Source organism: Mustela lutreola, chromosome 11 (genome assembly GCF_030435805.1).
Source record: "Mustela lutreola isolate mMusLut2 chromosome 11, mMusLut2.pri, whole genome shotgun sequence".
NCBI classification, from domain to species: domain Eukaryota; kingdom Metazoa; phylum Chordata; class Mammalia; order Carnivora; family Mustelidae; genus Mustela; species Mustela lutreola.
The window spans coordinates 63,729,890-63,755,931 of NC_081300.1; the positions used below are offsets into that span (position 1 = coordinate 63,729,890).

At 47.1% G+C, this 26,042-nt stretch overlaps 1 protein-coding gene across 1 annotated transcript; it reads right to left on the bottom strand.

Annotated features, from left to right (window-relative positions):
• Nucleotides 1-344: 344 nt before the first annotated feature.
• SNAP29 (synaptosome associated protein 29) lies at nucleotides 345-25,988 on the bottom strand. The gene is made up of 5 exons (XM_059140280.1): nucleotides 25,542-25,988; nucleotides 17,733-17,929; nucleotides 10,903-10,988; nucleotides 7,719-7,817; nucleotides 345-3,618 (listed from the first exon to the last, which is right to left on the bottom strand). Exons 1-5 carry the CDS (start codon nucleotides 25,776-25,778, stop codon nucleotides 3,461-3,463), a joined length of 777 nt encoding a protein of 258 aa, XP_058996263.1. The 5' UTR covers nucleotides 25,779-25,988; the 3' UTR covers nucleotides 345-3,460.
• Between the last annotated feature and the right edge of the window lie 54 nt (nucleotides 25,989-26,042).

Sequence of the window (26,042 nt, forward strand, 5' to 3'; positions counted from 1 at the left end):
AGCTTTATTGGAACACAGTCACTCTCATTTATACATGTCTTTGGCTGCTTTTGTGGTATGATGGAAGAGCTGAGTAGTTGTGACAGATTGATTGGCCCATGAGTCTGAAACATTGACTCTCTGGGCCTTTTCCATTTGCAGAGCCCTGATCTCAAAAGTGGGGCAGTGTGGTCAGGGAGATAGGAGACAGATCGGAAGAGTACTCTGAAAGATGAAATGAGAGGGTTTCAAGAAGAAAGCTGGTCCACAGGGCTTGATGGGGCAGCAAGGACCAAATATATGAAGGCTCAACATGGAGGAGCCCCTCCACCCGCTTTTTGAGAATGACTACGTGGGAGACAGAATCTGATTTAAAAAAAAACTTCACATTTTATTTTACAGAATATGGTCACTTGTTGAGTTGAAGGCATGGAACTTAAGAGCTGTTCCAATACAGCCTGAACAAAAACGCCTCCCCTCCACCCCTGCCCCCAGCACATTTAATGACTGGCTCATCATTGTGTACACAAGACATTTCATTATCAGACCTGAAGATGCTAACAGTGGTAATTTACAAATTCTGAGAAAAGGCCTATATATAGGCAAAGTGTAAGAATTTTTTTTTTTTTTTACTAAATCGGTGTAGTGTACCCTTAAAATGACATTCACAAACAGAAGTTAGAAAAAGAGAAGTTAAAATGCACTTATGAATTGTTTTCTTGCTGCCCGAGTTAAACTCCTGTCTCCTTTCCTATAGAATGCAAAAAAGACAAGGCAGCTTCACTGGTGTTAAGTTATATAGATCACTAGACGTTAGAAACAGTTTCCTCTGAAGGAGAATGCACTTATGTTTAAGTTAGTAGCACACTTCACATATAACCAACTTAGAGTTAGAAAAGCCACTTTTTTGAAGGCACAGTTTATGTTTCCAGCTCGATTGTGAAAATAAAAATCTGTCTTATAGACCCTATCTGACAGAAGGGTGAATTCACTGGTCTTGTCTGTGCTCTCAAAGCCCAGCCACAGCCAGCTCAGGCCTGGGCACTTCTGAGTGTCTCTATGAGACAGATGTGTCTAATCTAGAGGACAGAATGTTTTCATTTTGAACGTAATCATCATGTGTAAGGATTCTGGAGGCTCCAGGCTTGCCTCTGCTCTCTGAAAATGCAAACAACTTTGCTCTATCAAGTAGAATCAATAATTGGTCCTTCATGGGCATGGGAGAGGAGGGGGAAGACCCAGCAGAAAGAAGCGGCTGGCTAGTGTGTAGCTTGGAGACAGCTCCTCGGTCAGGGCCTTTGGGAAAGAGGGTCTAAACAAGAGTGAATAATGCCTATGTGTCAAGTGTCAAAAGACGCATTTCTAGAAAAGTGGCTGTGCTTTCCTTCTATATGCTTGGGGGAAAAAGGAAAAGGAGGGGCAACTGGGTTCAGTGATCTAAGAAAAGACAGGGAAGGGGTATGATTCCCGCGCTTCAAGTCAGTGAAATCACCACTCTCGTTAGGCAAACAGCAGGTTGTGGAAGAGAATGTCTGGCAGTGGCCTTTGCATGTATAATTGGTTTGAAAAAAATAAGCTTACATCTGAGGTATGATGACTAATCTACATGAGTCTCTGCCTGATGATGACAGGCAGAAACAGCTATCATGACATACTTGGAAGGTGTTAGGAAAAGATCAGCAACGATGAGGAGCGGAAATGTACACATGGGCTGCTCTCCGGCTTCATGCTTGTCAGCAGCCTTTTTGCTGAAAGCCCTCCAAACTTGTTTTGTTTGGGCTAGGTATAGGTTTAGAAGTTTTCCTTTTACCTGATAATAGAATAATCACGATGAGCTTATCTGATAAATGCCTAATCTGACTACCTTTGTGTTCTCACGTAACTGGAATATTCATAATGATGGTCACCAGACTCCGCGAGGCTGGAACACGACAGAAAGCTGTACTTGCGGAAGGAAGCTGTCAATTTTGAGCATTGGCACACATCACGGAATAGAACTTCTACAAATAAATTGCTACATAAATACTGATGCATGGTTGCAGCATTTCAGAGACTTCCTTTCCTTTAAGAGACTTTGTTTATAGGCTACAGAACCAAAGTGGTGAAGGTCACATTAACAGCACCATGTTGTCAAGGAGGAAACACGCTGTTGTTTTGCATTTTCTGACCTAACCTATCTTATTAAAATCAGCTCCTTTCACTGTCTTCACAATATTGTAATTAATTTGCTTTTTACAAAGACAAAGGTCTTGTGGCTTCAATTATTCTGCTGGAGGTACCAACACACAGATGTTAATCTCATTTCAGAAATCACTTTTAATGCATCCCACTTAACAAAGAATCACTTAAAAGCATTCATTAAAATTGATTTCTGTAACGAGATGAATGTCTTTGTGTAGAACAAGCTGGGCCAGTTAAAATGATAATGTCTGGGCTTTTTTTTTTTTTAAAGCCAAGTTGTTCTAGATATTCAGCATCATTTGTGGTGTTCCAGTCCTCCAACTGAGGTGGCAGAGAACCAAGAGATGAGTCAAGTCATCTTGGAAGAGGTCGAGAAGAATGGGTGGGAATCCAGACTGGTCAGGAGACCCCAGACATCGAACAAACACTGCCATCCCCAAGGCTGGGTCAAGGTGCTCTCCAAGGGGGCAGGGGAGCACACAGTGGGGGTACTCTCTGTATGATGCTTCATTCCCACAAACTGTAGAGGGGCCCCCCCAATAGGCCAGCTGGGCAGCCTTGAGACACTGGCACATCTAGCCCTAACCTTGAACAGCTACTTAGAGGTGTGAATGCCTGGGGAAGCAGGGCTTACACAATTCCCTGCGCGTTTCCAGTTATCACAATGAGCGGTCCTGATCTGAATGCCTCCTACTATGCCAACGATGGTGGTCAGAAGCGGGGAGGTGACATCTATCAACCGAAGAGCAAATGCGGACATTTTCCATTTCTGAACACTGATCCTTTTCCAGGGTGTTGAGAGAATCACAGTGTGAACCTATTTCTTTTTCTGGGGTTTGAGAGAATCGCAAATGTGCTGTGTGTGTGTGTGTGTTTTGGGGTGGTGGTGACTGGCAGGCCAAGGTGTGGGAAGGACCACCTCTCATAAGCATAGAGAATGGTGGTCCCAGGATTGAAATTCTGCCCACATCCTTCCACATGCTTGTGAAAGTGAGAAACACAACTGTTCCTCTCATGCCGGAACGCTCCTCAAAGGCCCAAGATACTCAGGGCCAGGCTACTGTGCTCAGACTAAAGCTCTAATCATTCAGTTCAGAGAACGGAGAGGTGATGGCTCTAAAAAAACGTGGGACACACACTTCTTGGAATGACATCTCCTAGGACCCGCTCTATAATTATAACATTTGGAAACACGTATTATGTTACACACTAAAACAATATAAATGAACTTTTAGGGAGTTTGAAAGAAGATCTTTGGGCTCTTCTCATCACAACGGAGTGGAGAGAGCCTTCTCTGTGTTTAAAGTTGCCTAACTTTTCTTTCTGTGCTTTTTATATTGACATCTAACTTGTCCACTTTGGTTGTGAGGCGGTCAAGAATGTCATCTTGCTCCTCGATTTCCATCTGCATTCCCAGGGCTATGTCCTTCAGCCGGCCTAGTCCCATGGATAGCTCATCTGTGGGGGAGGGAAAGGAGACACAGGGCTGAGCCAAGACAAATCAGGAGCTGCTGCTTGCTTGTTCCGTGCCTGGTGCTCAGCAACATTCATGTCACCGAGTCCTGTTTCTCTTAAGATGGTAAAACTCCAGGGCTTTGGTTACGTTTTCCAAAATGTATGCAAGCGAAAAGAAAATCCACTGACTCCATATAAAGTAATATGTGCTTCATGCAAAAGCCACTCCTCCCCCAGATGTCAGCCCAAGACAACCGCTCTTAATATAGTGGGGTTTGTCCTTCCTGTGTTTAAAAAATGCATAGAGTTCTACGTGATTTTTCAGCTGCCTCTGAACATTTTAGAGGGTTACGGCACATTGCAAGATCAGTTAGTACTCAAGAAAAAGAGAAGTTCAGAGGGGTCTGGAAAACATATTCCCTTCCCAGACCCCATGGCAAGTATCTGGTAAGTATGGTAAGTATGCAGGTAACCAATAGCCAGACCCACGGGCCTGCTCTTCAGGAGCAAAAACCCGTCAGCAGGTAGAACTCAATAGTGCCAGCTTTCCATCCTTACATCTCCCACTCCCTAAAGCTAGATCAAGCAGAGATTTGGAATAGTAAGTGTGAGGATCCCTATTTGGAAACACATCTGGGAGAGACCCAGGAAGCTCCCCGCACCCACATTGCTCCTGCCCTAGGCTCCCTCCTGGAGAAGGCCGTATCCCACCCCTCCTTCCACTCTGCAGGTGGCAAGAGAAATGGGTGCTTTGTCCCTGCCTTGCCACCTAGGGTGCTCTCCCAGAAAATACATGGACTACAGATGTTCCTGCTGGACCCAAATGCTGTGAGGTCTTGTCACCTATGTTATGATAATTCACATTTTCCTATGTCCATTCATTCATTGCTACCACTTCTCAGATCCATGAATACACCCATGCTGTGAATGTCCTGGCACACGACACAACCTGAATCGGGCTGGCACTGTTTCCTCTGCCCACTCTGCAGCCAGGAAGAAGCTGGCCACGGAGATCCCTGCAGTCCAGGGTCCCCATGTCAGAAGGAACAAAGGGCTGAAGGTACTGGGTCCCTTCAAAGATGTTGTCTGAGGCAAGCCCCATGGGGACTGTGGAGCACACAACTTTTGGCAAAGGTTCAGCCCTAGCGATAGGTTATATCACTACTGCCAAAATTCAAGTTCAAATGTGAGGCCTGAGTCCCACGTCTATGCAGGACACATACAGTATGGGGAGGAACCCAGGTCAGTCCCACGGGGTCTGAGTTCAGATTCTGGCCCCCTTCTTAATCCATGCTCCCAGATCACAGCTGAGGGGAATTCCCTTCGAGATGACAGTCCCTTCAAGAGTGATTAGCCATTATGGTGCCAGCTTCCTTCTGAGCTAATTCTATTTCCCTCATTAAGCTTTCTCACTCTTTGTAATAAATATTTTCCCTTTGTTTCGAAAAGTTTTAAAAATCAACATCACCTCTGTTTTTAAAAGGGGTAACATCTGAAAGGACGTGGTCAGTCCTAGCAGTATGTAAAGGGCACATTGGGCAGAGGTGACATAAAGAGACCTAGGGTCATTGCGGGGGAAGAGATATGCTGGAGGCCCTCTGGGGTCCCCTGATGGGGCTCAACCAACTGCAGAGGCAAGCCTTGACTTCACTGATTCTGCCAGGGTGACCTTAGGTAGTGAAGTGTCTTCTCAGGCCTCAAGACAGTGTGTGTGTACGTGTGTGTGGGTGTGCGTGTGTACATATATGCACAGAGCTGCCTTCTGCCCTTTCACTAGGAGCAGCAGGCTAAGAAAGAGCCAGATGAAAGAGAGAAGAGGAGGCACCTCATAAGCCTTCTTGCAGCTGAATTAAAGATAAAACATTAAGGAAAGAGATGTCAGAATACACAAATACTTGGCACTAGCACCACAAACTTAAGCAGAATCCAGTCTGTTTTTTTTAAAGTTGTCTTCAGCTCTATGCTTCTTGAATTTACTGACACGTGTGACCTTGCATTCCACGGAGAGTAAAGTCTGTGAGGTCACCCCAGGCCTCAGGGAGTGTGCTGGCAATGGGGACAGAAAAGGATAAGCCATAGGTATACTAAGATTAAAAAAAAAAAAGTGTGATAGAGTAAAGCCACCAGACAAGGGAGCTGGCGTCAGAGGGAGACTTGCCCTGGTCCCTGAGATAAAGGCAGGGGTGGGAGGTGCGGGGAGTGTGGTAAGAAGGTAGGAGCGAACTTGTGAAGGGTGGCCAGGCACAGCCTGTGTCAGTGGGCCCTGTGGCTCCAGGGTGCCACGCCAGCCCTTCTCAGCCTGCCACACTGCAGAGGACTGCCTGCCTAGGCTGTAGGCATCATGCTGACTGGTGATGTTCACATGGAGGGCAGCAGTGGTAAGCTGCAGGGGGGGCAAATCATGGTTTTTATTTGACCTTGCTTATGTCTATTCTCTCCGACTGATGTCTCATTTCTATGGAGATCTCTTTTAATGCTCAGAAAGAGAATTCTTTTCCCTGACCGTGTAACTCCATTTCTAGCAAATCTAGGTACAAAATGAGGCCAAGGATGTGCTTACAGGAATGACCAAGGGATTATATGCAGGAGCGAACGATGGGAATGACCTGAGTGTCCACGAGCAGGGCGTGGGGCTGCTGACATGGTGTTTTTCAAAGAACTTCGCAGAAAGGAAGTTTAGGGAAGTATTCAAAATATAAATAAAAAAGCAGGGTATGGAAGTGTATGTACTGACAGAGGTACGTGAAAAACAGAAGGAATAACACCAAATCAGAGACTACCGTTGGAAAATGGTATTCCAGGTGATTCTTTCCTCATAGCATTTACCTAACTTCATAGTTTTCTGTGATGAATCTGGTTACTCAGACACAAAGGCTAAATGTTGTTAAAAAGAAAGAATATGGATTTGCCTAACAGGCTATCATGCTATTTGCTCCGGGCTGCTGGAACGGCCACTGCTCTGGGCAAACCACAGAAGGGGCCTGCAGGATCCCTCCTGGGGAGAGAAAGGAGGAGGAAGTCTGTGCACAATGTGCATTGTCATCAGCCTTAGTGTTGTTTCCCTCCTTTAGAGCAGGGAAAATTTAACCCTTGGGTCTTACCCCCTTTGCCATCTCCCAACAGGGCTGGGAGACTGACTCCGACCCAGGTCACTGTGGGGGAGGTTCCCGTTCATGGGGTGAAGGTCAGAGGATGTAGCACATCTCAGATGCCACCTAGAATGAACCCACGGACACCACTCCCGTGCCTGCTTCTACTGCCCACACATACTCCCCAGCCCCGCACTTGAATTTCAAGTAACTAGCTTCTCTCTCTCTGTTCAAAAATGAATCAGAGAGTTTGCCAGCTAGGCCAGGGTACAGACAAACCTGAAATAGCCCTGGGTTCCCTGGAATTTACAGTGTGGTCAGAAGCCATCAGATAAACCAGCAGGTACATGACTCCAACAGATTAAAGCCAGGCCCATAGCGGGAGGAGCCAGCCTTCAAACAGTAGGGAGGAAGGACACTCCAGGCAGAGGTGGGCAGGGCTTTCCGGAAAGCACTCAGAGCCACATGTGATGAGGGCAGGAGGGGTAGAGAGGTAGGCGGGGCCAGAGGACAGAGGACGGGCAAGGGCCCTGGGAACACAAGGAACCCAGCTCTGCGGCCCCGTGTCTGCTGCAGTGACTACGTGAGTGTGCAGCACTTACCGGGTCAGGCCGTTCCCTATGGGATATTTGGGGTTGCTCATCTAACCCTCTCCCCCATCCTCAGAGGCAGGCTCTGTTCCTGGGCCCCATTCACAGAGAGATAATGGGGCTCTCACTGCCACACTGTGTGGCCCCGCAGGGTCTCCTGGTCCCTGCTGCTGTCACAGCACAGATGAGAGGTGGGGAAGGACAGACATGGACAGACTCCGGAGGGAGAGAGAGAGAGAGAAGGGTGAGATGGCCGTGACCATACTGGATTTGACATGTGGGGAGGGAGACGCAGACACCAACCATGGTTTGGTCCTGGGAAACCACTGGCTACTGGTATACTGGCTGGGCCTGGCACAGGCTGTTGGGAGCACAAGGGTCCAGAGTAAGGGACCTGCAGAGGCTGGCGGAGCTTCAGTCTTACCTAGATTATTGTCCATCTTCTGGTGACAGGCTCGAAGGTGTGGGTTCTTCGGGTAAGCCTCGCTGTTCACGGCAGGACCCGCTCCTCCAGTGATGGCATCTGAGTTTGGAAAGAAACACCAGGAGAATGGTTAACGATGTCTCTCGAAACGCTGCTTCACAAAATTCATCTTAATCTGGAAAATGGCGGGGAAGGAATGAGGCGGTTAGTTGTGAGGCCATCCAAAGAGATGAGTGCAGGGATGGACAATGTGCAGGAGAGAGGAGCACTGGGCAGGCTTGTAAGGGAGGGAGAGGGGGTCGAAGACCCTCAGCTGGCGGGTCAGCCGGACCTTGGCCATGTGCTGGGCAAAGAGACAGGGACTCATTTGAGTGATGATGTGGTTGTGGAACTACAATGAGGCACAACGACATGGGGCTGTGAACAAGGTCTACAAGGCAAGGTTTAAAAATCAAACTAATGGGGCGCCTGGGTGGCTCAGTGGGTTAAGGCCTCTGCTTTCGGCTCGGGTCGTGATCCCGGGGTCCTGGGATCGAGCCCCACGTTGGGCTCTCTGCTCAGCGGGGAGCCTGCTTCCTTCTCTCTCTCTGCCTACTTGTGATCTCTGTCTGTCAAATAAATAAATCTAAAAAAAAAAAAATTAAAAAAAAATAATAAAAAAAAAAAATCAAACTAATTATTCATGTTTCAAAAAAACCCAAGCGGGATCTGAGGTTTTTTTGTTTTCCTACACTACATACTTTTAAATTTGTTTTCTTATTTTTATTTTTTAAAGATTTTATTTATTTATTTGACAGAGAGCACAAGTAGGCAGAGAGGCAGGCAGAGAGAGAGGAGGAAGCAGGCTCCCTGCTGAGCAGAGGCTTAACCCACTGAGCCACCCAGGCACTCCCATACTTTCAAATTCAAATTCAATGAATTAACATATAATATATTACTTTTTTCAGGGGTACAGGTCTGTGATTCCTCAGTCTTTTTTTTTTTTTTTTTTAAAGATTTTATTTATTTATTTGACAGACAGAGATCACAAGTAGGCGGAGAAGCAGGCAGAGAGAGGGGAGGAAGCGGGCTCCCTGCGGAGCAGAGAGCCCGATGCGGGGGCTTGATCCCAGGACCCTGGGATCACGACCTGAGCCGAAGGCAGAGGCTTCAACCCACTGAGCCACCCAGGCGCCCCTGTGATTCCTCAGTCTTATACAACACCTGGTGCTCATTATAACACTTGCTCTCCCCAATGCCCATCACCCAGTTACCCCATCCTTCCACCGCTCTCCCCTCCAGCAACCCTCCGTTTGTTTCCTATGATTAACAGTCTCTTATGGTATGTCTCCCTCTCTGATATCATCTTGTTTCATTTTTTCCTCTCTTCCCCTGTGCTCCTCTTGCCTTACTTCTTAAATTCCATGTATCAGTGGGAGCAGATGATGATTGCCTTTTTGTAGAAAGCAAAAAACTTTAAACGATCACTGATGTAAAAATAGAACTGCACAGATCTTATTTATTCCTTTCTTCAAATGCACACTTCAGTTCTTTCAAAGTGAAAGAACCTCAATCTTACCTAAAAAAGTTTCAACTGACAGAAACTAATAAGCAAATTATTGATTATAAAAAGTATCAAAAATCAAAATCAATTAGAATTGATTTTGGAAACCGAAGCGGGATTTGTTTTGGAAACAGGATCGTGGATGACTTTCTCTTCTAGAAATGTATTTACATGCTGCTTTCTGCTTCAAATACAACAAGCAAGGAAAGAAGAAATGCTAATAATGCACGTTTGCCTCAAATCTTCCTTGAACTAGTTTCTAAACGCACACAGAAAAGCCCTATCATTCCCAGTTTCCATCTTTGGGGGAACTTCTCTTTCCAGACTTGGTGGATTTCCTCAGGCACAGCCTACTGAAACCATTCCACACACACAATGTCAGTTTTTTGGGTTTTTTTAAGGCTCTTCAGTTACTACACACTGTACAAATTAAAACTCCTTTTAATTCCTTAAATTCGTGTCTTTTTGGGTATAGGCTTCCTACTCTACTTCCTCAGGCTCCGCTGAGCTCAGACTTTGCCTGGCCTTCACATATTTTAGTTGTCTCTCATGTCCTCCCATGGCTTTCGCCTTTCCAGATTGAACTGCGGTGATATCCCTCTTTCCTGACCACCGGCTCTTCCTCCATCAGGGTCTCTCCTTAGTCGTGTCAACCATGAGAGCAGTGGGTTCTGGAGCATCGAGAGTGTATCCTGCTTTCCTCAAAGGGAGCATAGGAAGCATTTGATTCCTGGCACCGAATAATGTGCCTGGCCTTCCAGGGGTCTGCAGGGACTTCCGTGGGGCCGAAGTTCCTTTCCAGATAAAGGGTATTTCTGAGCTTATTGTTTGATAACAAGAGGACGACACCACACACAACCGACTTTGCACACCTTGTTCACGCTGCTGCTTCTCTGGCCCCTCGGGCTCTGGGGCTACACGAGTCTCCCGCTGCTGTGAGGCAACTATCACAGACTTATTCTTCTGTTCCGGGCCCCAGGAACTTAGGACAGAGCATACTGGCCTAGAGTCGAGGCATCGTGTTCCTCCCGGAAGCTGATTCCTAGCCTTTCCCAGTTTCCAGAAACTGCCCGTGTTCCTCAGCAGGTGGTCCCTGCCTGTGTTTTCCAAGTCAACAGTGGAGCATCTTCCAAGTTTTGACCATCTCTCCTTGGCTTCACTTTCCACTTACAAAGGGGCCTTTGTGATCACACTGGGCCCAGCTGGTTAACTCAGGATAGTTTCTCCATCTCAAGATCAGCTGGTTAGCAACTGTAATTCCCCCCCTGCCACAGAACTCAATATACTCATTGGGTCTGGGGAATGACAGGTCATTTTTGGGAGGCTCTATCCCTGACCACAGAGGTTTTCCAGCCGTTATTGTTTCACTGCTGGAAGAGTTCAGAGATTCACGGGGCAGGAACTAACAGTGGGCAGGCTCCTTTCCAACAGGACACAGGCTCCCACTTCCTTATTCCATCCGCCACGGGGTGAGGGATGAGCTGTGCCATTAACACACACATCCTCCAGCTCCCTGGGAGTGGCACTGGGTCCCTGACACCCTTTAGCCACGACAGTTGCTGGAGTCCCTGCTGCCCCCCAGTGCTCCACCCCAGGGCCAACCTGGAATCCAAGTATGGTGGAGCACAGGTCCCCACTGACCTGAGTCATTCAGCTTCCTGAGGTTTGGGTGGCTGGCCTGGTACTGGGCCTCCTGTGCTTTACTGGTACTTATGGCTTCTTTCAATCTGTGGATAGAAGTTAAGAAAAGAGAACATTTAGAGAGAGGAAACACCTATGACAACTCAGTCCGTCTTTTCAAGCAATGCCCATGGGCAAAAAGCAAATGCCTCCTCTGACCAAAGCAGGGATATTCCTCAGCGGCTCCTGGGAGTCTGGCCCGCAGCCCGGGGAACTTCTGAGACACCTGCTTTAGAAGAGCAGCAGCTGGTTCAGCGGCCCTCCTTCAGGAAAAGGAGACTCCCAGGACCAGGGGAAGAGAAGCACATAACAAATCTGATTTTGTACAGTCACAGGCCAAGAACTGCCTTTATAGTGACCACTGGCAACTGACTGGATGATAGAAAGACTAACTCTGAATCTCCGTCAATAATTGCTTTCTTCTTGGGGCGCCTGGGTGGCTCAGTGGGTTAAGCCGCTGCCTTCGGCTCAGGTCATGATCTCGGGGTCCTGGGATCGAGTCCCGCATCGGGCTCTCTGCTCAGCAGGGAGCCTGCTTCCCTCTCTCTCTCTCTGCCTGCCTCTCCATCTACTTGTGATTTCTCTCTGTCAAATAAATAAATAAAATCTTAAAAAAAAATAATAATTGCTTTCTTCTCATTAGGAGACCTATGTTACAAAAAATTGTACTCGATTATTCCTCTTTTCATTTTTTAAAAATGTCATCATTAAACCTTTGTTTTTTTCTTGTTTAAATAAGTCCCTACAAAACAACTCTGATTTTGTTTCCTGGGTCAAAAGCTTAGTCTGCCCACCCCTGTGACAGACAGGGACTTCTCTAGGTAATTCAGGAGATGCTCAGACTGTTCCTGACTCTCCGTGCATCCCTGTGGGCCTGGCAGGGGCTCCCCCGGCCCCCAGAAGCTGGGCCTTATGGCATAGTCTGCTCTTTTCTACCCTGCTGACTGGTGCCTTGGCCACTTATTGGCCAAGCTGGAAACCAATCATTGTCCATGTCTGCCCTCTCTCTGCACAACTCCACTCCCAGTAAGCCATACAAACATCCTCTCAATCTCCTTGCAGATCCCCAAAATCCAGCCCCTCCTTCTGCCTTGCTTCTTTATCTTTACATGGGTGAGCGCCTGCCTCTCCAATCCTTACCCAAATGTGCCAGGCATCTTTCTAACATCCACTGCATGAACCTCTCCAATTAAAGTCTTTGTTTTTTTTTTATTTTTTGAAAGATTTAAGATTTTTTTTTTTCTTTAAATTTGAGAAAGCAAGAGAGGGAACATGACAAGGGAGAAGGTCAGAGAGAGAAGCAGACTCCCCATGGAGCTGGAAGCCCGATATGGAACTCAATCCCAGGACTCCGGGATCATGACCTGAGCCGAATGCAGTCGCTTAACCAGGCACCCAAGAGATTTATTTGAGAGAGAGAGGGAGGAGAGAATGTGCATGTATACGAGTGCAAGTGGGAGGCGGGTTGGGGAGGGGCAGAGGGAAAGAAACTTCAAGCAGACTCCCTGAGAGCAGACCCTGATGTGGCAGTCCATCCATATCCTGTGAGATAATGACCTGAGTCAAATCCAAGAGTCAGATGCTAAACTCATGAGTTTATTTACTCATGAACTACACAGGCACCCCACTCTGGTTAAAGTCTTTTTAAAAAATTTTTGGGGTGCCTGGGTGGCTCAGTGGGTTAGAGTCTCTGCCTTTGGCTTGGGTCATGATCTCAGGGTCCTGGGATCAAACCCCACATTGGGTTCTCTGCTCAGCAGGGAGCCTGCTTCCCTTCCTCTCTCTCTGCCTGCCTCTCTGCCTACTTGTGATCTCTCTGTCAAATAAATTAATAAAATCTTTAAAAAAATTAAAAAAAAAGATTTTATTAATTTATTTGAGAGAGAGACAGAGAGAGAGAAAGAGAGCACAAGCCGGGTGGGGGGTTGGGTGGGGGCAAAGATAGAGGGAGCAGAACTCCTGCTGAGCACGGAGGCCAACTCGGGCCTGATCCCAGGACCCTGGGATCATGACATGAGCTGAAGGCAGATGCTCAACCAACTGAGCCACCCAGGCGCCCCTGGTTAAAGCCTTTAATGTCTCCCCACTGGTGTAAGCATGCACCCCATGAGGCTAAAGGTGTCCCTGATTAAAGCCTTTAATGTCTCCCCACTGATGTAAGCCTGGACCCCATCAGGCTAAAGGCATCATAGGCCCCCAGTGCTCCAGCAATGTGTAAAACAGAACAGAGCCTCCTACAATCTGAGGATTTCATTACTCAGAAGCCGTGACTGGAGAGGTGCCTGGGTGGCTCAGTTGGTTAAGCATCTGACTCTTGGTTTCAGCTCAGGTCATGATCCCAGGGTCCCGGGACGAGCCCTGCACAAGGCTCCACGCTTAACATGGGAGTCTGCTCGATATTCTCTCTCTGTCTCCCTTTGCCTCTCACACTCATGTTGTCTCTCTCTCCCTCTAAAATAAATAAATAGTATCTTAAAAAAAAAAAAAAAAAAGCAGTAGCGACTAGAGGTCTAGAACACACTGCTAGTTTCCCTGAGCACAACTGTGAGCCCCATGTGCTGCCAGGCCGGTGGAAGCAGCAGGTGCTTGCAGCTGAGCACACCTGGCCATCATCCAGCCTACATACCCCAAAGCTGACTTTTTTCCTTTGTGCCCAAATGTATATGGTAGTAATACGTAAATGACAAAAATTTGGCTTCTTTGTCAAAGATGGCAAAAAAGCCAATTCTAGGGAGAGTGACAGAAATGGTTAAGGAAGAGAACTAAAAGAAGAGTGGTGGCTCTTGGTCAGCAACCGAGTCTTGAATAAGTCAGTGTTTCAAATTTAGGGAGTGGTTAAATCTATGATCTGAAGGGACATCTCCGTGAGTTTTATTATTTTTATTTTAATATTTCTTAAAGATTTTATTAATTTATTTGACAGAGAGAGATCACAAGTAGGCAGAGAGGCAGGCAGAGAGAGAGAAAGGGAAGCAGTCGACCCAGTGAGCAGAGAGCCCGATATGGGACTTGATCCCAGGACCCTGAGATCATGACCTGAGCCAAAGGCAGTGGCTTAACCCACTGAGCCACCCAGGCGCCCCATTTTTTTTATTTTAGTATTTTTTTAAAGATTTCGTTTATTTATCACAAGAGATAGAAACAAAGAGAGAGGCAGAAGGAGAAGCAGGCTTCCTGCAGAGCAGGGACCCTAAACCAGGATTTGATCCAGGACCCTAGGATCACGACCCCAGATAAAGACAGATGCTTAAATGACTGAGCCACCCAGGCACCCCTCTCCATGAGCTTTATTATTTTTTTTTTTTTAAAGATTTTATTTATTTATTTGACAGAGAGAGAGATCACAAATAGGCAGAGAGACAGACAGAGAGAGAGATGAGGAGAAGCTGGCTCTCTGCTGAGCAGAGAGCCCCATGAGGGACTCGATCCCAGGCCCCTGGGATCATGACCTGAGCCGAAGGTAGAGGCTCAACCCACTGAGCCACCCAGGCGCCCCTCCATGAGCTTTAAATGCAAATGGGAACCAGCAGCTTATGAAGCTTTGTCAGCAAATCCAAAAATGGCTTACCAAGAAACAAAACTTCAGAGAAGGCTGAAGGGTTTGTGTAACAAGGATAGACACAGGATACATAGGATTTGTTTGTTTGATTAAGAGGAACTTATTTTAAAAGCTTTTATATCAGAATATCGCTGTATTTATGGAGTAGGATTTTGATAGGATTAAAAAGATTTACTCATTTTATAGAAGTCATTACACATTACAGTGATTTTTGCAAGAGTAAGGATTTAGGAGCTCACAGATGGCTTTGCAGGCCACTCCTCCATGTCAAAGAGTTTGCTGGGCTCCCATTTTAGAAATAGCCAATGCCTTTCACTTGTCCCAGCTTCTTCTGTGCTTTGACTGCTACTCGCCTGCCACCTTCCCCTCCTTTAATTGGCAGGACCCCATGTAATCCTAACTCCACTTGAGAGGTCGGCGCCTTGGTTCCCAGGGCAAAGCCCCACCTCCTCAGGATCTCTGCTGCATTCACCAAGAGATAGGAAGAACGCTCCAGCTGACTGGGACTGATCTAGAGGCAGAAGGCTAGGCGGGGGCAAGTGACATCAGGCACCAAGAGGCCCACCTCGCTGAAGCTGGTCTGGCTCCTTCACTCCTGGGACACCTTTGTTAAAAAAGGCCTTGAGTTTTCAAGATGCTTCCCCCCAAAAGTAAGGTGCCCTGGGAGCCCTAGGACTTGAAAGACTTTTAAAGGATGACCAGGGTTGGGTGGGTGGGGGCGGGGTACAGCACTAGCCCCAAGAAGCCTTTGGGAAGGGACATGTGGGACACAGGAAAGTACCAACCAAGGGCTGTCTCTGCTGCTGAGTTCATGTGATGTAGATGTCTTAATCCAAGGTGACAACAGACATCTCAACTTCCCCTAACATATAAAAACCCAAAAAGGGGGACACAAAACATCCTTCCAATTTATAAATGGCAAATCAAACCAAACCACAAAAAAACATAAAACCCAACCAAACAAACAAACAAACAAAACCTGACCAAATGAACAACCGCAGAAACTACCCCAGTTGGGGGAAAAAGGTGACAGGTATCTGAAATCAGGGCCAAGCTGGAAAATCAGGGATGGATAGTGATTATGACTGAGCCACAAAACCAATCAACGCTCCTAACTTTGGCTAGCGTATCTGCAGGGAATAGCCCCCAGGCCCAAACAACTGCCCGTTCCCCTTCTGCAGTTTCCTCTCCGTAAATACCAATGATCCACCTGCCTGGTCTTTCTGCTACACCCTCAGTTCCTTCACCTGCACTTGTTTCTCCCCAGAGCCACTGTGAGCTAGAAACAAGTTTCCCAATTTCTTCCCTCCCACATCCTGGGTCCTAATCCAGGTGGTGGCCACACAGGTATATCCACAGGTAAGCAGTCACCTGTTGAGTGGAAATGTCAACACATACTTAAGATGTGTGCACTTTACATCAGTTATGAACTTAAAAAAATGCCTCTTAAAAATTGTTCTAGGGGAGCCTGGGTGGCTCAGCTGGTTGAATGTCTGTCTTCGGCTTAGGTCATGATCCTAGGGTGCTGGGATCAAGCGCTGCATTGAGCTCTCTGCTTAGCAGGGAGTCTGCTTCTCCTTCTCTCTCTGCCTGCTGCTCTGCCTACCTGTAAGCCCTCTCTCTCTCTGCCAAATAAATAAATAAAACCTTAAAAAAAATCGTTCTGTGTTCCAGATTTAGAAAATAAAAGATAAACAGAGAGGCCTGTGTAGTAACATTATATCAGACCTTTCTCTGGGTTAAATGAAGTAGGTTACAAAACCAAATGAACATTGTGATTGCAGCTATGAGAACACTGAGTAAGGGGGGGAAACTAAGTTTTGAGTTTTTGTACTTTGTTAAGTAAGATGTAGATTTTCTATAATATGGTTATATTATTTTTATTTTTTAAAGATTTTATTTATTTATTTGATAGAGAGTGAGAGAAAGCACGAGAGGGGAGAAGGTCAGAGGGAGAAGCAGACTCCCCATGGAGCTGGGAGCCCGATGCAGGACTCAATCCTAGGACGCTGGGATCATGACCTGAGCCAAAGGCAGTCGCCCAACCAACTGAGCCACCCAGGTGTCTGACTGTATTATTTTTACAATAAAAGATAAATACAGTGGTCTGAGATATGAACAGTAATCTACTTTAGCAGAAACTTGACTCTTTTATCCTTGTACACTTCTGAGAAAAATAATCACTCATTTTAAAATGAAAGTTAAGGGGCGCCTGGGTGGCTCAGTGGTTTGGGCCTCTGCCTTCGGCTCGGGTCGTGATCTCGGGGTCCTGGGATCGAGCCCCGCGTTGGGCTCTCTGCTCAGTGGGGAGCCTGCTTCCTCCTCTCTCTGCCTACCTCTCTGCCTGCTTGTGATCTCTCTCTGTCTATCAAATAAATGGATGAAAATCTTTGGGGAAAAAAAAAATGAAAGTTAATGGCCAGATTGCATTAGATGTAGAAATGTTGGATATAAAGACTTTTTAAAAAAATATTTTATTTTTTAATTTTTTATATTTTTAAAGATTTTATTTATTTATTTGACAGAGATCACAAGTAGGCAGAGAGGCAGGCAGAGAGAAAGGGGGAAACAGGCTCTGTACTGAGCAGAGAGCCTGATGCGGGGCTCGATCCCAGGACCCTGAGATCATGATCTGAGCCAAAGGCAGAGGCTTAACCCACTGAGCCACCCAGGTGCCCCAAGACTTTTTTTTTAAAGACTTTTATTTATTTGAGCAAGCGAGCGAGAGATTGAGCTTGAGTGAGAGCGCACATGGAAGGGGATCAGCAGAGGGAGAGGGGGAAGCAGCCTCCCTGCTAAGCACGGAGCCTAATGCAGGGCTCAATCTGACAACCCTGGGATCGTGACCTGAGCTGAAGGCAGATGCTCAACCAGCTGAGCCACCCAGGCACTCCAGATATAAAGACTTTTTAAAGAATTTTTAAGATTCTGTGAAGGGAGGAACATTTATACTGATTAAGCTTTCTGAGGTGAATATTCTTTCAAATAATAATTACTGGAGCAGTAATTTAATTTTTTGGAGACCCTATTTATTCAATCAAATGAACAGCATCAGGAGCACTGAAAAAATGTCTCTTGTTTCAAAATGTGTGAGGATGAATCCCTTCCAATGAGTAACTTACGCAGATCTTGGGTCCCTTTAAGACACTAGAAGTGGCTTCAAAGTCTTGACCATTTGCATTAAACCCTGTTTTCAGCTATTTCATTTCTGGATGGCTGAAGACCCACTCACCTACTATTGGCCTGGGAGGTGAGGGGGCCATTCTGTTCCGGTGGAGTCTCTGCTGGTTTCGATTTGAAGTAATTGACGAATCCCCCAAACATGCTCTTAATGCTGTTAATGTGCTTCTGGCTGGTCTTCAAATCCTGATCCATCTTGTCCACCATCCTCTCTGTGCGTTCTAAGACGCCTCGCTGACGATCGAGTTCCTGGGGAAAATGAGAGGTGATGGTGTTACACCATTTTGTAACTTTCTCCTCTCCAGGGGACACACAGCAGGCTTGTCATGAGCCCTCAGAGAACACATATGGGGAGAGATGCTGCCATCTTCCTCTGCCCTTCCTCTGCCCTTTCCCGTCCTGCCTCTACTGGCTTTCTTTCGTATTTGCTCTCAAGTTCTTCTCCCTCATGCCCACAAGAGGCTGGCTCAGAGGACCATGGTAAGATACGCAGGGCCTGGACTGGCAGCACATCCTCTAGCTCTTCCCCTTTCCTGGCCCCCGTGCACCTTACAGGCTTTGACCTGGCACTGCCCCCATGGACTCTGGCTCTTGTACTCCCCCTTTTCAGATATGGGATTTCTGTTGGGTCACTAGATCCACCTGGCCCTGGTCACGCCTTCAAATTATTTCACAGGCTAGGTCCTGGGTCATTTCTGGGCCCTGTTAATATCTGATTCCAACTCACTCACAGTTTCACCTTTAAAACCTGTAACAGGAAGGTGATTCTGTCCTGGGCCTTTGTGTACGCCACTCTGTGCTTGTAATAATCCTTGCCCAGATAATTGTACAGCTCTGCTCCTCATTCAATTCAGGTCTCTGCTCAGAGGCCACCTCCTCAGAGAAATCTTCCCTGAATACCTTCTCTAAAAGAGAACTTTGGAGCACCTGCGTGGCTTCATTTGTTAAGTGTCTGCCTTCAGCTCAGGTCATGATCCCAGGGTCCTGGGAACAAACTCTGCGTTGGGCTCCCTGTTCAGTGGAGAGCCTGCTTCTCCTTCTGCCCCTACCCCTGTTCACGTTCTCTCTCTCAAATAAATAAATAAAATCTTAAAAAAAAAAAAAAAAAAAAAAAAAAAAAAAAAAAGGAAAAGAAAAAGAAAAAGAAAAAAAAAGTAGAGCTGAGAGTTCTGAAGGTGGATGTGAATGCGCCACCATAGTAACATTAAAACCTTCCTTTGTGCCAAACTTGCTTGGGCCCCTATCTCGGGCCATTCCAGCCGTGTTCCTTTTCTGTGATTCACCTTTCCATCCTGGAGACTCTCAAGCTTTCCCTGTTTTACTTCATGAGGCCATCCCTGCCCTCTACCACCTTTTCATTCTTCCAACCCTGCATCTGTCTGTGGCTCAGCAGTTATGTTGCCCATAGCAGATAATAGTTAGAGATTTCTCTCTCAATACTGTAAAACAGAATCACAAACAAGTTTTAAATAAAGGCCTCTGACAACTGAAGAATAAAAACAAAAATATACACAATGGGTTTATTAGAGCCCATTTCAGTTAAAAAAGCATTAGGAGAAAGGTTTTATTATTTATTTATTTATTGTTTTTTTAAGATTTTTATTTATTTATTTATTTGACAGAGATCACAAGTAGGCAGACAGGCAGGCAGAGAGAGAAGAAGGGAAGCAAACTCCCTGCTGAGCAGAGAACCCCATGCGGGGCTAGACCCCAGGACCCTGACCTGAGCAGAAGGCAGAGGCTTTAACCCACTGAGCCACCCAGGTGCCCCAGAAAGTTTTTATTTTTCACGTTATTTGTGTTTTTTTTTTTTTTTTTTTAAAGATTTTATTTATTTTTTATTTGACAGAGAGCGAGATCACAAGTAGGCAGAGAGGCAGGCAGAGACAGAGGGGGAAGCAGGCTACCTGCTGAGCAGAGAGCCAGACATGGGGCTCGATCCCAGGACCCTGAGATCATGACCTGAGCTGAAGGCAGCGGCTTAATCCACTGAGCCACCCAGGCGCCCCACGTTATTTGTGTTTTTAAAGATTTTATTTATTTGACAGAGAGAGACACACCAAGAGAGGGAACACAAGCAGGGGGAGTGGGAGAGGGAGAAGCAGGCTTCCTACAGAGCAGGGAGCCAGATGTGGGGCTCAATCCCAGGACTCTGGGATCATGCCCTGAGCTAAAGGCAGACGCTTAATGACTGAGCCACCCAGGTGCCCCAGTAGAAAAGCTTTTGAACATTTAGGGACCCAACATGTAATTTGAGCTCTCAATGTTTATAGTGAATGAACTTTTAAAACATAACGTGTTGGCAGAAAACAAAAAATCTTGTTGGAAATAAACTTAGAACTGCTGAGATTTATAACTTCAAATAGTTTAAATGTTTTTCACCAGCTTCTGAGATGTGTCTGAAGAAGCTATCAGGTTCTTTTAAACAAAAGGAAACATCTTTACCAGACCGTGTCATCTGGGTCAAAACTTCTAAGAGCTCAGTTTTAGAAGGAAAAAAAAAATGAGTTCCTAATTTATCTAGAGTTTCTTCTTCCAACATCTCAGGTTTGTCATGTTCATGTCCATTCTGGGATAAGTCTATTCTTGAATAAGGCAAGGCTCTAAATTAGGATTAAAATTATTTCCTCCAGCATTTACATGGTTTTTGAGTTGATATATTGCCAACAGTCCAGTCCCACCAGCTTAACTTCCCCTGCGGCAGAAGATGAAGAACAGGAAGCAGGACAGGCACCCAGCTGCTTGGGGTGGGTGCTGGCCCGGGCTCTGTCACACAAGGATGCAGGTCCTTGGCTTCCCTCACAGCCACGGCTCTCCTGGTGGCTCATCTCACCAACCACCTGCTTTCTTGCTTCAGCCTCCCGACCTCAATTTGGAGAGTAGCAGCAGTAACAAGTAGCTGACAAAACCTTCCCCAGTTGACAGTGAGATCTTACTTTCTTCTGTTCACAAGTGACACAGTCTCTCAAACTCCCAAGTCTGCATCACGGTACTGACCCAGAAAGGAAACCAAATGTCTTAAGTTAGATGTTATGATCGAAGTGAAGAGAAATCTGTCGGGGTGGCTGGCCAGGGAAGTGAGTGCTATTCTGGTCTCTGGAAGTTTCTGTGAGCTGGAAGCTGGTGTTCACTCGAGGTGATCTGCTGGTCAGGAGGCCAGCAGAGGAGGAACTTCTGCTGAAATCATCCTCTGAGGCAGATGAAAGGACCCGGCTCCAAGTGCTTGTGACCTAGTTCTAACTGACAAGGAAGAAGGGCTTGGAGGAGAAAATACCAGGAATACCAGAACAGGAAGGACAAGCTAGGTGGACCTCAAACACCCCAGTTCCCAGGCATTCTCCTGTCCCCCAAAAGGGAGGCCATGCCGATCGTCATGGGTCCCTGGGAGAATGGAGGTTATGGATAGACAAGGGCGGCTACGAGGGGAGGGAGCTCCAGAGAGTACCGCTGTGTAAAGGGCAAGCATGCAAAGCTCAGATGTTAGCATTATAAGTGATCCGCGCCACCCCCACCTTGAACTCTAACAGGAGTTTTCTACAAGTTAAACAGGAAAAAAGAAAATGGTCAGAGAAAAGATCTGGTTGGGCCAGGGGTACTATGCTGAGCAACAGCACAGAGAGAGGGGGTGTCTCAATTTCCCTTAGGTTTTCAGCTCTTTGTCAAACAGGGCTTATTGATAAAACAAGAGAATGCAAAAGACAACTGAAGGCCCTGTGAGGGTATACTCTGTCCTATGGGGGAACAACTTCTGGCCAGATGGGTTATGTCCCTGGGCCCTATGCAAATGTGAACATATCAGGGAATTCCTGCTGACAGAAAACACACATAGAAGGAAAGAAGTGCCACAATATATCCACTTTGCCGTCCACTGTTCTAGGCACTAGGGACCCAGGGATGAACTAAGCAGCCCCAGATCTCTGCCCTGCCAGAGCTTACAGTCTTGGCAGAGGGCTCAATGAGTCAAGTTTCATTTCACTTTTCATTTATTGACAACACTGTGGGGCTGGGAACTCAAAATGGGGGAGGCAGAAAAGCAAGCTATCCTACACATACATGATGGACACTGCCAGGGTCAGCTACTCGCAGGGACCCCTTACCTGGCTTAAGAGGGAGTCAGGAAGGCTCCCGGATGGGGCGGTGTTGAAGGGGAAACTGAAAGGTGAGAAGTTAGGAAGGCAAAGGGTGGGGGTAGGGTAAGGGACTCTGGGCAGAGGGAGCAGCCCATGTGTGCAGAAGGCCTGGGCCGCAGGGCCCACTGGGGGAACTGAGAGAAGAAGAGGAACGTGAGCATGAGATGAGGAAGCAGGCAGAAAGCCAGGCAGGACCCAGCAGGCGTCACAGAGGGCAGCAGTGACCACCAAATCCCAAGTCCAATTCAGAGCTGATACATCCCATAAGCTCAGTTGGGCCTGGCTGTCTTCCCTGCCCCAGGCAGGCCTTGAGATTCTGAAGGAAAATGTCAGGACTAAGGTTCCTGTACTGAGCTCGAAATTAAACTCAGGTATTGAATAACCTGCTTAGGTGGAGGTCAGTCTGGAGTCAATCAGCTGAACCTAGAAACTAGAAATTCATCTCCTTCATGTCACTCTCTTTTCAGGGGAATGTACCTGCATGAGCGCTGGTGGCGACACAGGAGAATGGAATATGCTCGAATTGCAGCTGTGTCTCACTGCAGTAGTACGGAATGGACTCCGAAACACAGAGTCGTCAGTTGCAGGAGAAAACACCAAGGGCAAAGGCTGGTGCTCCTTACTGCCTACAAGCTGGCTGAGCCGGGCTCACTAAAGACTAACTCAGCAGGCCTGGGCTGTCTGCGCCCTGCATGTTCCAAAGACAGGCCTTGCCTGGCTCCTGGCAGGTATATTACCCTGATAAGAGGATCTTTGTTTACCGGAGTCCTTAGGCTAGGCCAGATAGGTCATTCTTCACAGCATGATTTAGGTGGGGGCCTTCAGCCACATGCCTGACCTCTGAAAAGAGGTCATGCCTACGTGGTTGTGTGCTGGCCTTCCAAACACCACTCCCGTCCCATTGATATTACTGTGCCAGCCACTCAGGCCCCAATCTAACACTGATTGCTGGACTCATCTCAAATGAGATCCCAGGCTTTACAAAAGGAGTGAATTACAGGAGCATATGCTCAGTGCCAGAGGGGACAGGGAACTCTGGGCAGGCATGTCTCCATGGGCTTGCCCAAAGGTGCAAACAACCCAAATGCCTATCAGCAGAGGACCGGCTACATAAATACAAGCCACCCACTCAATGGAATAGGACACAGCCATAAAAACAATAATAACAAAAAGATCAGTGCATTATATATTACTAAGAAATAACCTCCAATCTTATTTAAAAAAAGATACAGACTAAAATACATAGAATGCAACCACTCAAGTTAAAATTAAAAAAAGAAAAGAAAGAAAGAAAGAAGGAAGGGACTATAGCTTTGTTTCTATCCACAGAGTATCTCCACAAGGACACTGAGGGGACTGACGGTGGCTGGCTGCTGCAGGAGTAGGGTTGGTGGGGGGATGAAACTTCTTACACTTTTGTACGTTTTTAAGTTTTGAACTATGTGATTGGATATCGCTTCACAAAAGCTAAATCTTAGGTAAAAGAAAGAATTAAAAAAAAATCAGACTTGTGAAACAGAAGAGCTGAGTGGCCTACGAGTCTCTCCATGGTTCTGGACTGTGCTTACCAAGCCAGTTAAGTACAAACTGCTCCTCTCTAATTCTGTCCCTTGGCAGTCATGACCCATGGCTAGACTCCTGGTGAGAAATAAACCCTGTCCAGTTTCACAGGAGGATGGCTCTCCTTCACTAAGGGTGACCTAAGTGATTTTCCTACTTCTGCCAAGCTGGGACTGAATGACAGCTTCCCAAACTAATATTTGCACATTCCTAACCCTCTATAAAAACCTATCATGTTTTTGCACAGCTCAGCACTGTGTCTCTAAGTAGGGAGGTTAGCAGGTGACTTGGGTCCGCTGCCACAGAGTGGCAGATGAGCTCACTAACCCCAGCCTCACTGCCACCCTCATTCGGACTGGAATCCAAGACTGATTCCAAGGCAGTCTGGACAGCACAAAGTGGGAGGGGAGGGGGTGCTGACCATTCCAGCCTCCCAGGGCCTCTGTTGACTGGGAACTGACTCAATCCAAGAAAAATTCAGTGTCACCATACTGATGATGACAGTGCCTGTCACCTGCCCAGTCATGATCATCCTATACCTCTCAGAGCAACACCAACTTGGCCTGGTCCAAGCCTCACTGGCCTGAGCAGCTGGTTCACCTCTTTTCTCACCATTCCCCTTGCACAGAGAGAAGGGCCTTTGGGGGCAGCTTGGAGAGGGGGTGTCACCACAATCCACGTGAAACCACTCACCTCTAATATGTTTTTGACTCTCCTTCCCTCTGAAAGACAGACTTTCTCTTGACCATGAAAGGCTCCTAAGGTGCCTCTTCTGGGCCTTTTCTTTGAAAATATCCTGTGTGTCACTTCCCTACTGGAGTCCAGGAACTCTGGTGGTGGGCCAGTGTCTTTGCACTGCTCCTCTCTGCACTATGAACATTTCTCCTACCTTTCTTCCTCTCCCTCCTCCTCCTTCCCGTCTAAATCTTAGCCTTAAAAGCCAGATTCGAGTTTCTCCTCTGCCATGACAACCTACTTGGTATCATTCTGATTTCCTGTTCTCATGCTTTCCAGAGATGTCCCTTCAAACAGTTCTTACTTGGCTTCCTTGGACCTGGGACCCTCAAGAAACTCCTCCACTAGGGTCCTAAGACCTTAGATAATCTTTCCAAATCTTAGTCAACACTTGCCACTTAGGCTCAAACATAGGAATTCAGTGGATATAAGATGTAAGAACTACAGTTAAACTTCCTTAAGGAAGCCACAGACAGGAAAATGAGCCAATGAGGGATACTCTAACAGCGGGAAGTGGGGAAGGAAAAGGAAGTGGGGAAGGAAAAGGAAGTGGGGAAGGAAAATAACCACGAAAACGGCAATGGGGATAAGACCAAGATGACTATTTGAGAAATTAACCAACATATCTCAAACTGCCCAAGACTGTAAGTGATCAGGTCAGAATGAACTCTGTCAGAGATAAGAGTTACAAAGAGACCCAGAGAGGAAGACAACACTTCAGCTCCCAGTACTAAGATTCAAAGCTACAAATCCTTTAGATTAATGTTAGCTGATACACCAATGATCTATTATTACATTACCAAGAACTTAAAAAACAAACAAACAAACAAACCAAACATTAGTAGGCTGAGGGAACAAACATGGTGCCTAAGAAAGAACAATCCTCCCTTAGGGGGTTCTGAAATCTCCCATGGGCAGAAAAACCAACTGACAAAGGTGAATTAGAGAGAAACCGAATGTCACAGACCATATGCTATCTAGGACATCTTCATTTGGATTTGGGAAGTAAAAGTAAGGCCCTAGACTTGACCACACTTGGGCTATGGCTTATTCAGCAGCTGTCCAGGCAGACCTCTCATCACCTTTACCAGAGAGATGAAGTGGTCAGTGATAGGAAAGAACTTAAGGCCCATTTGCACTGACGCTTCACACACACACACACACACACACCAGCAGACACAATGCTCACCCATTCTGGGTCACTCGGGGAGGGAAGGTTGAAGCTCTGGATCTGGGATTCTGAGCAGGTAATTATATAAAGAAAACAGACACTCCATTTCCCTAACCCGAGCTCTGCTAACAGCTAAGGAACATTACGGTGAGCAAACTACCGCTTTCAAGCACTCAAGACACACACCTCTTTGTACAGCTAACGTTTCTTGACCTCGTGTGACAATTCAGATTGGTCGGGCCCTCTTGCCCTGCTCCAGACTCACCTCGGCAGAGGCGACGCCGACCCTCTCGGACTCGTATACGAGGGACAGGGACCTGTCGGTGCTGGCGACAGCGGCCTGGGCCCTGCGCATCACCTCCTGCCGCAGGTACTGCTGCCTGTCCATGGGCGCGCCGGGTCCATCGGGGAGGTCGCGGTCGTCCTTCCACGGCGTTGGCCGGACACCCTCATCCTCCGCATCGTCGTCAAATGGGTTGTAGCTTTTGGGGTAGGCCGACATGGTGCAGGGGCTCGTCTGGGTCTGGGCAGGAGAAGGAAGAGCGTGGCCAAGGCAAGGAACGGCCTTTTCAAGCCCTCAGGGCTCCAGGCCGACCTCCCGAGGCCCTCGGGAAGCGCCCACCGCTCTGCAGCACAGCGGCTCCACCGCCCACAGCCCAGCGCCGCGCTACGCCCCTCCACCCGCCGGGTCGCCGAGAGAATTCCTTCCGCCAGTCTTGCGCAGGAGGCCCCGCCTCCGGAGCGGACCATCTTGCTCCGCGACTTG

Excerpts from the sequence above, each read along its gene's own strand:
- SNAP29 (XM_059140280.1), bottom strand. The coding sequence starts at position 25,778 with ATGTCGGCCTACCCCAAAAGCTACAACCCATTTGACGACGATGCGGAG. Across the intron at positions 7,818-10,902 it reads CAGGAAGCTGAATGACTCAG|ATGCCATCACTGGAGGAGCG; the intron begins GTCAGTGGGGAC and ends TTCCAAACTCAG. Across the intron at positions 3,619-7,718 it reads GAAGATGGACAATAATCTAG|ATGAGCTATCCATGGGACTA; the intron begins GTAAGACTGAAG and ends CCTCCCCCACAG.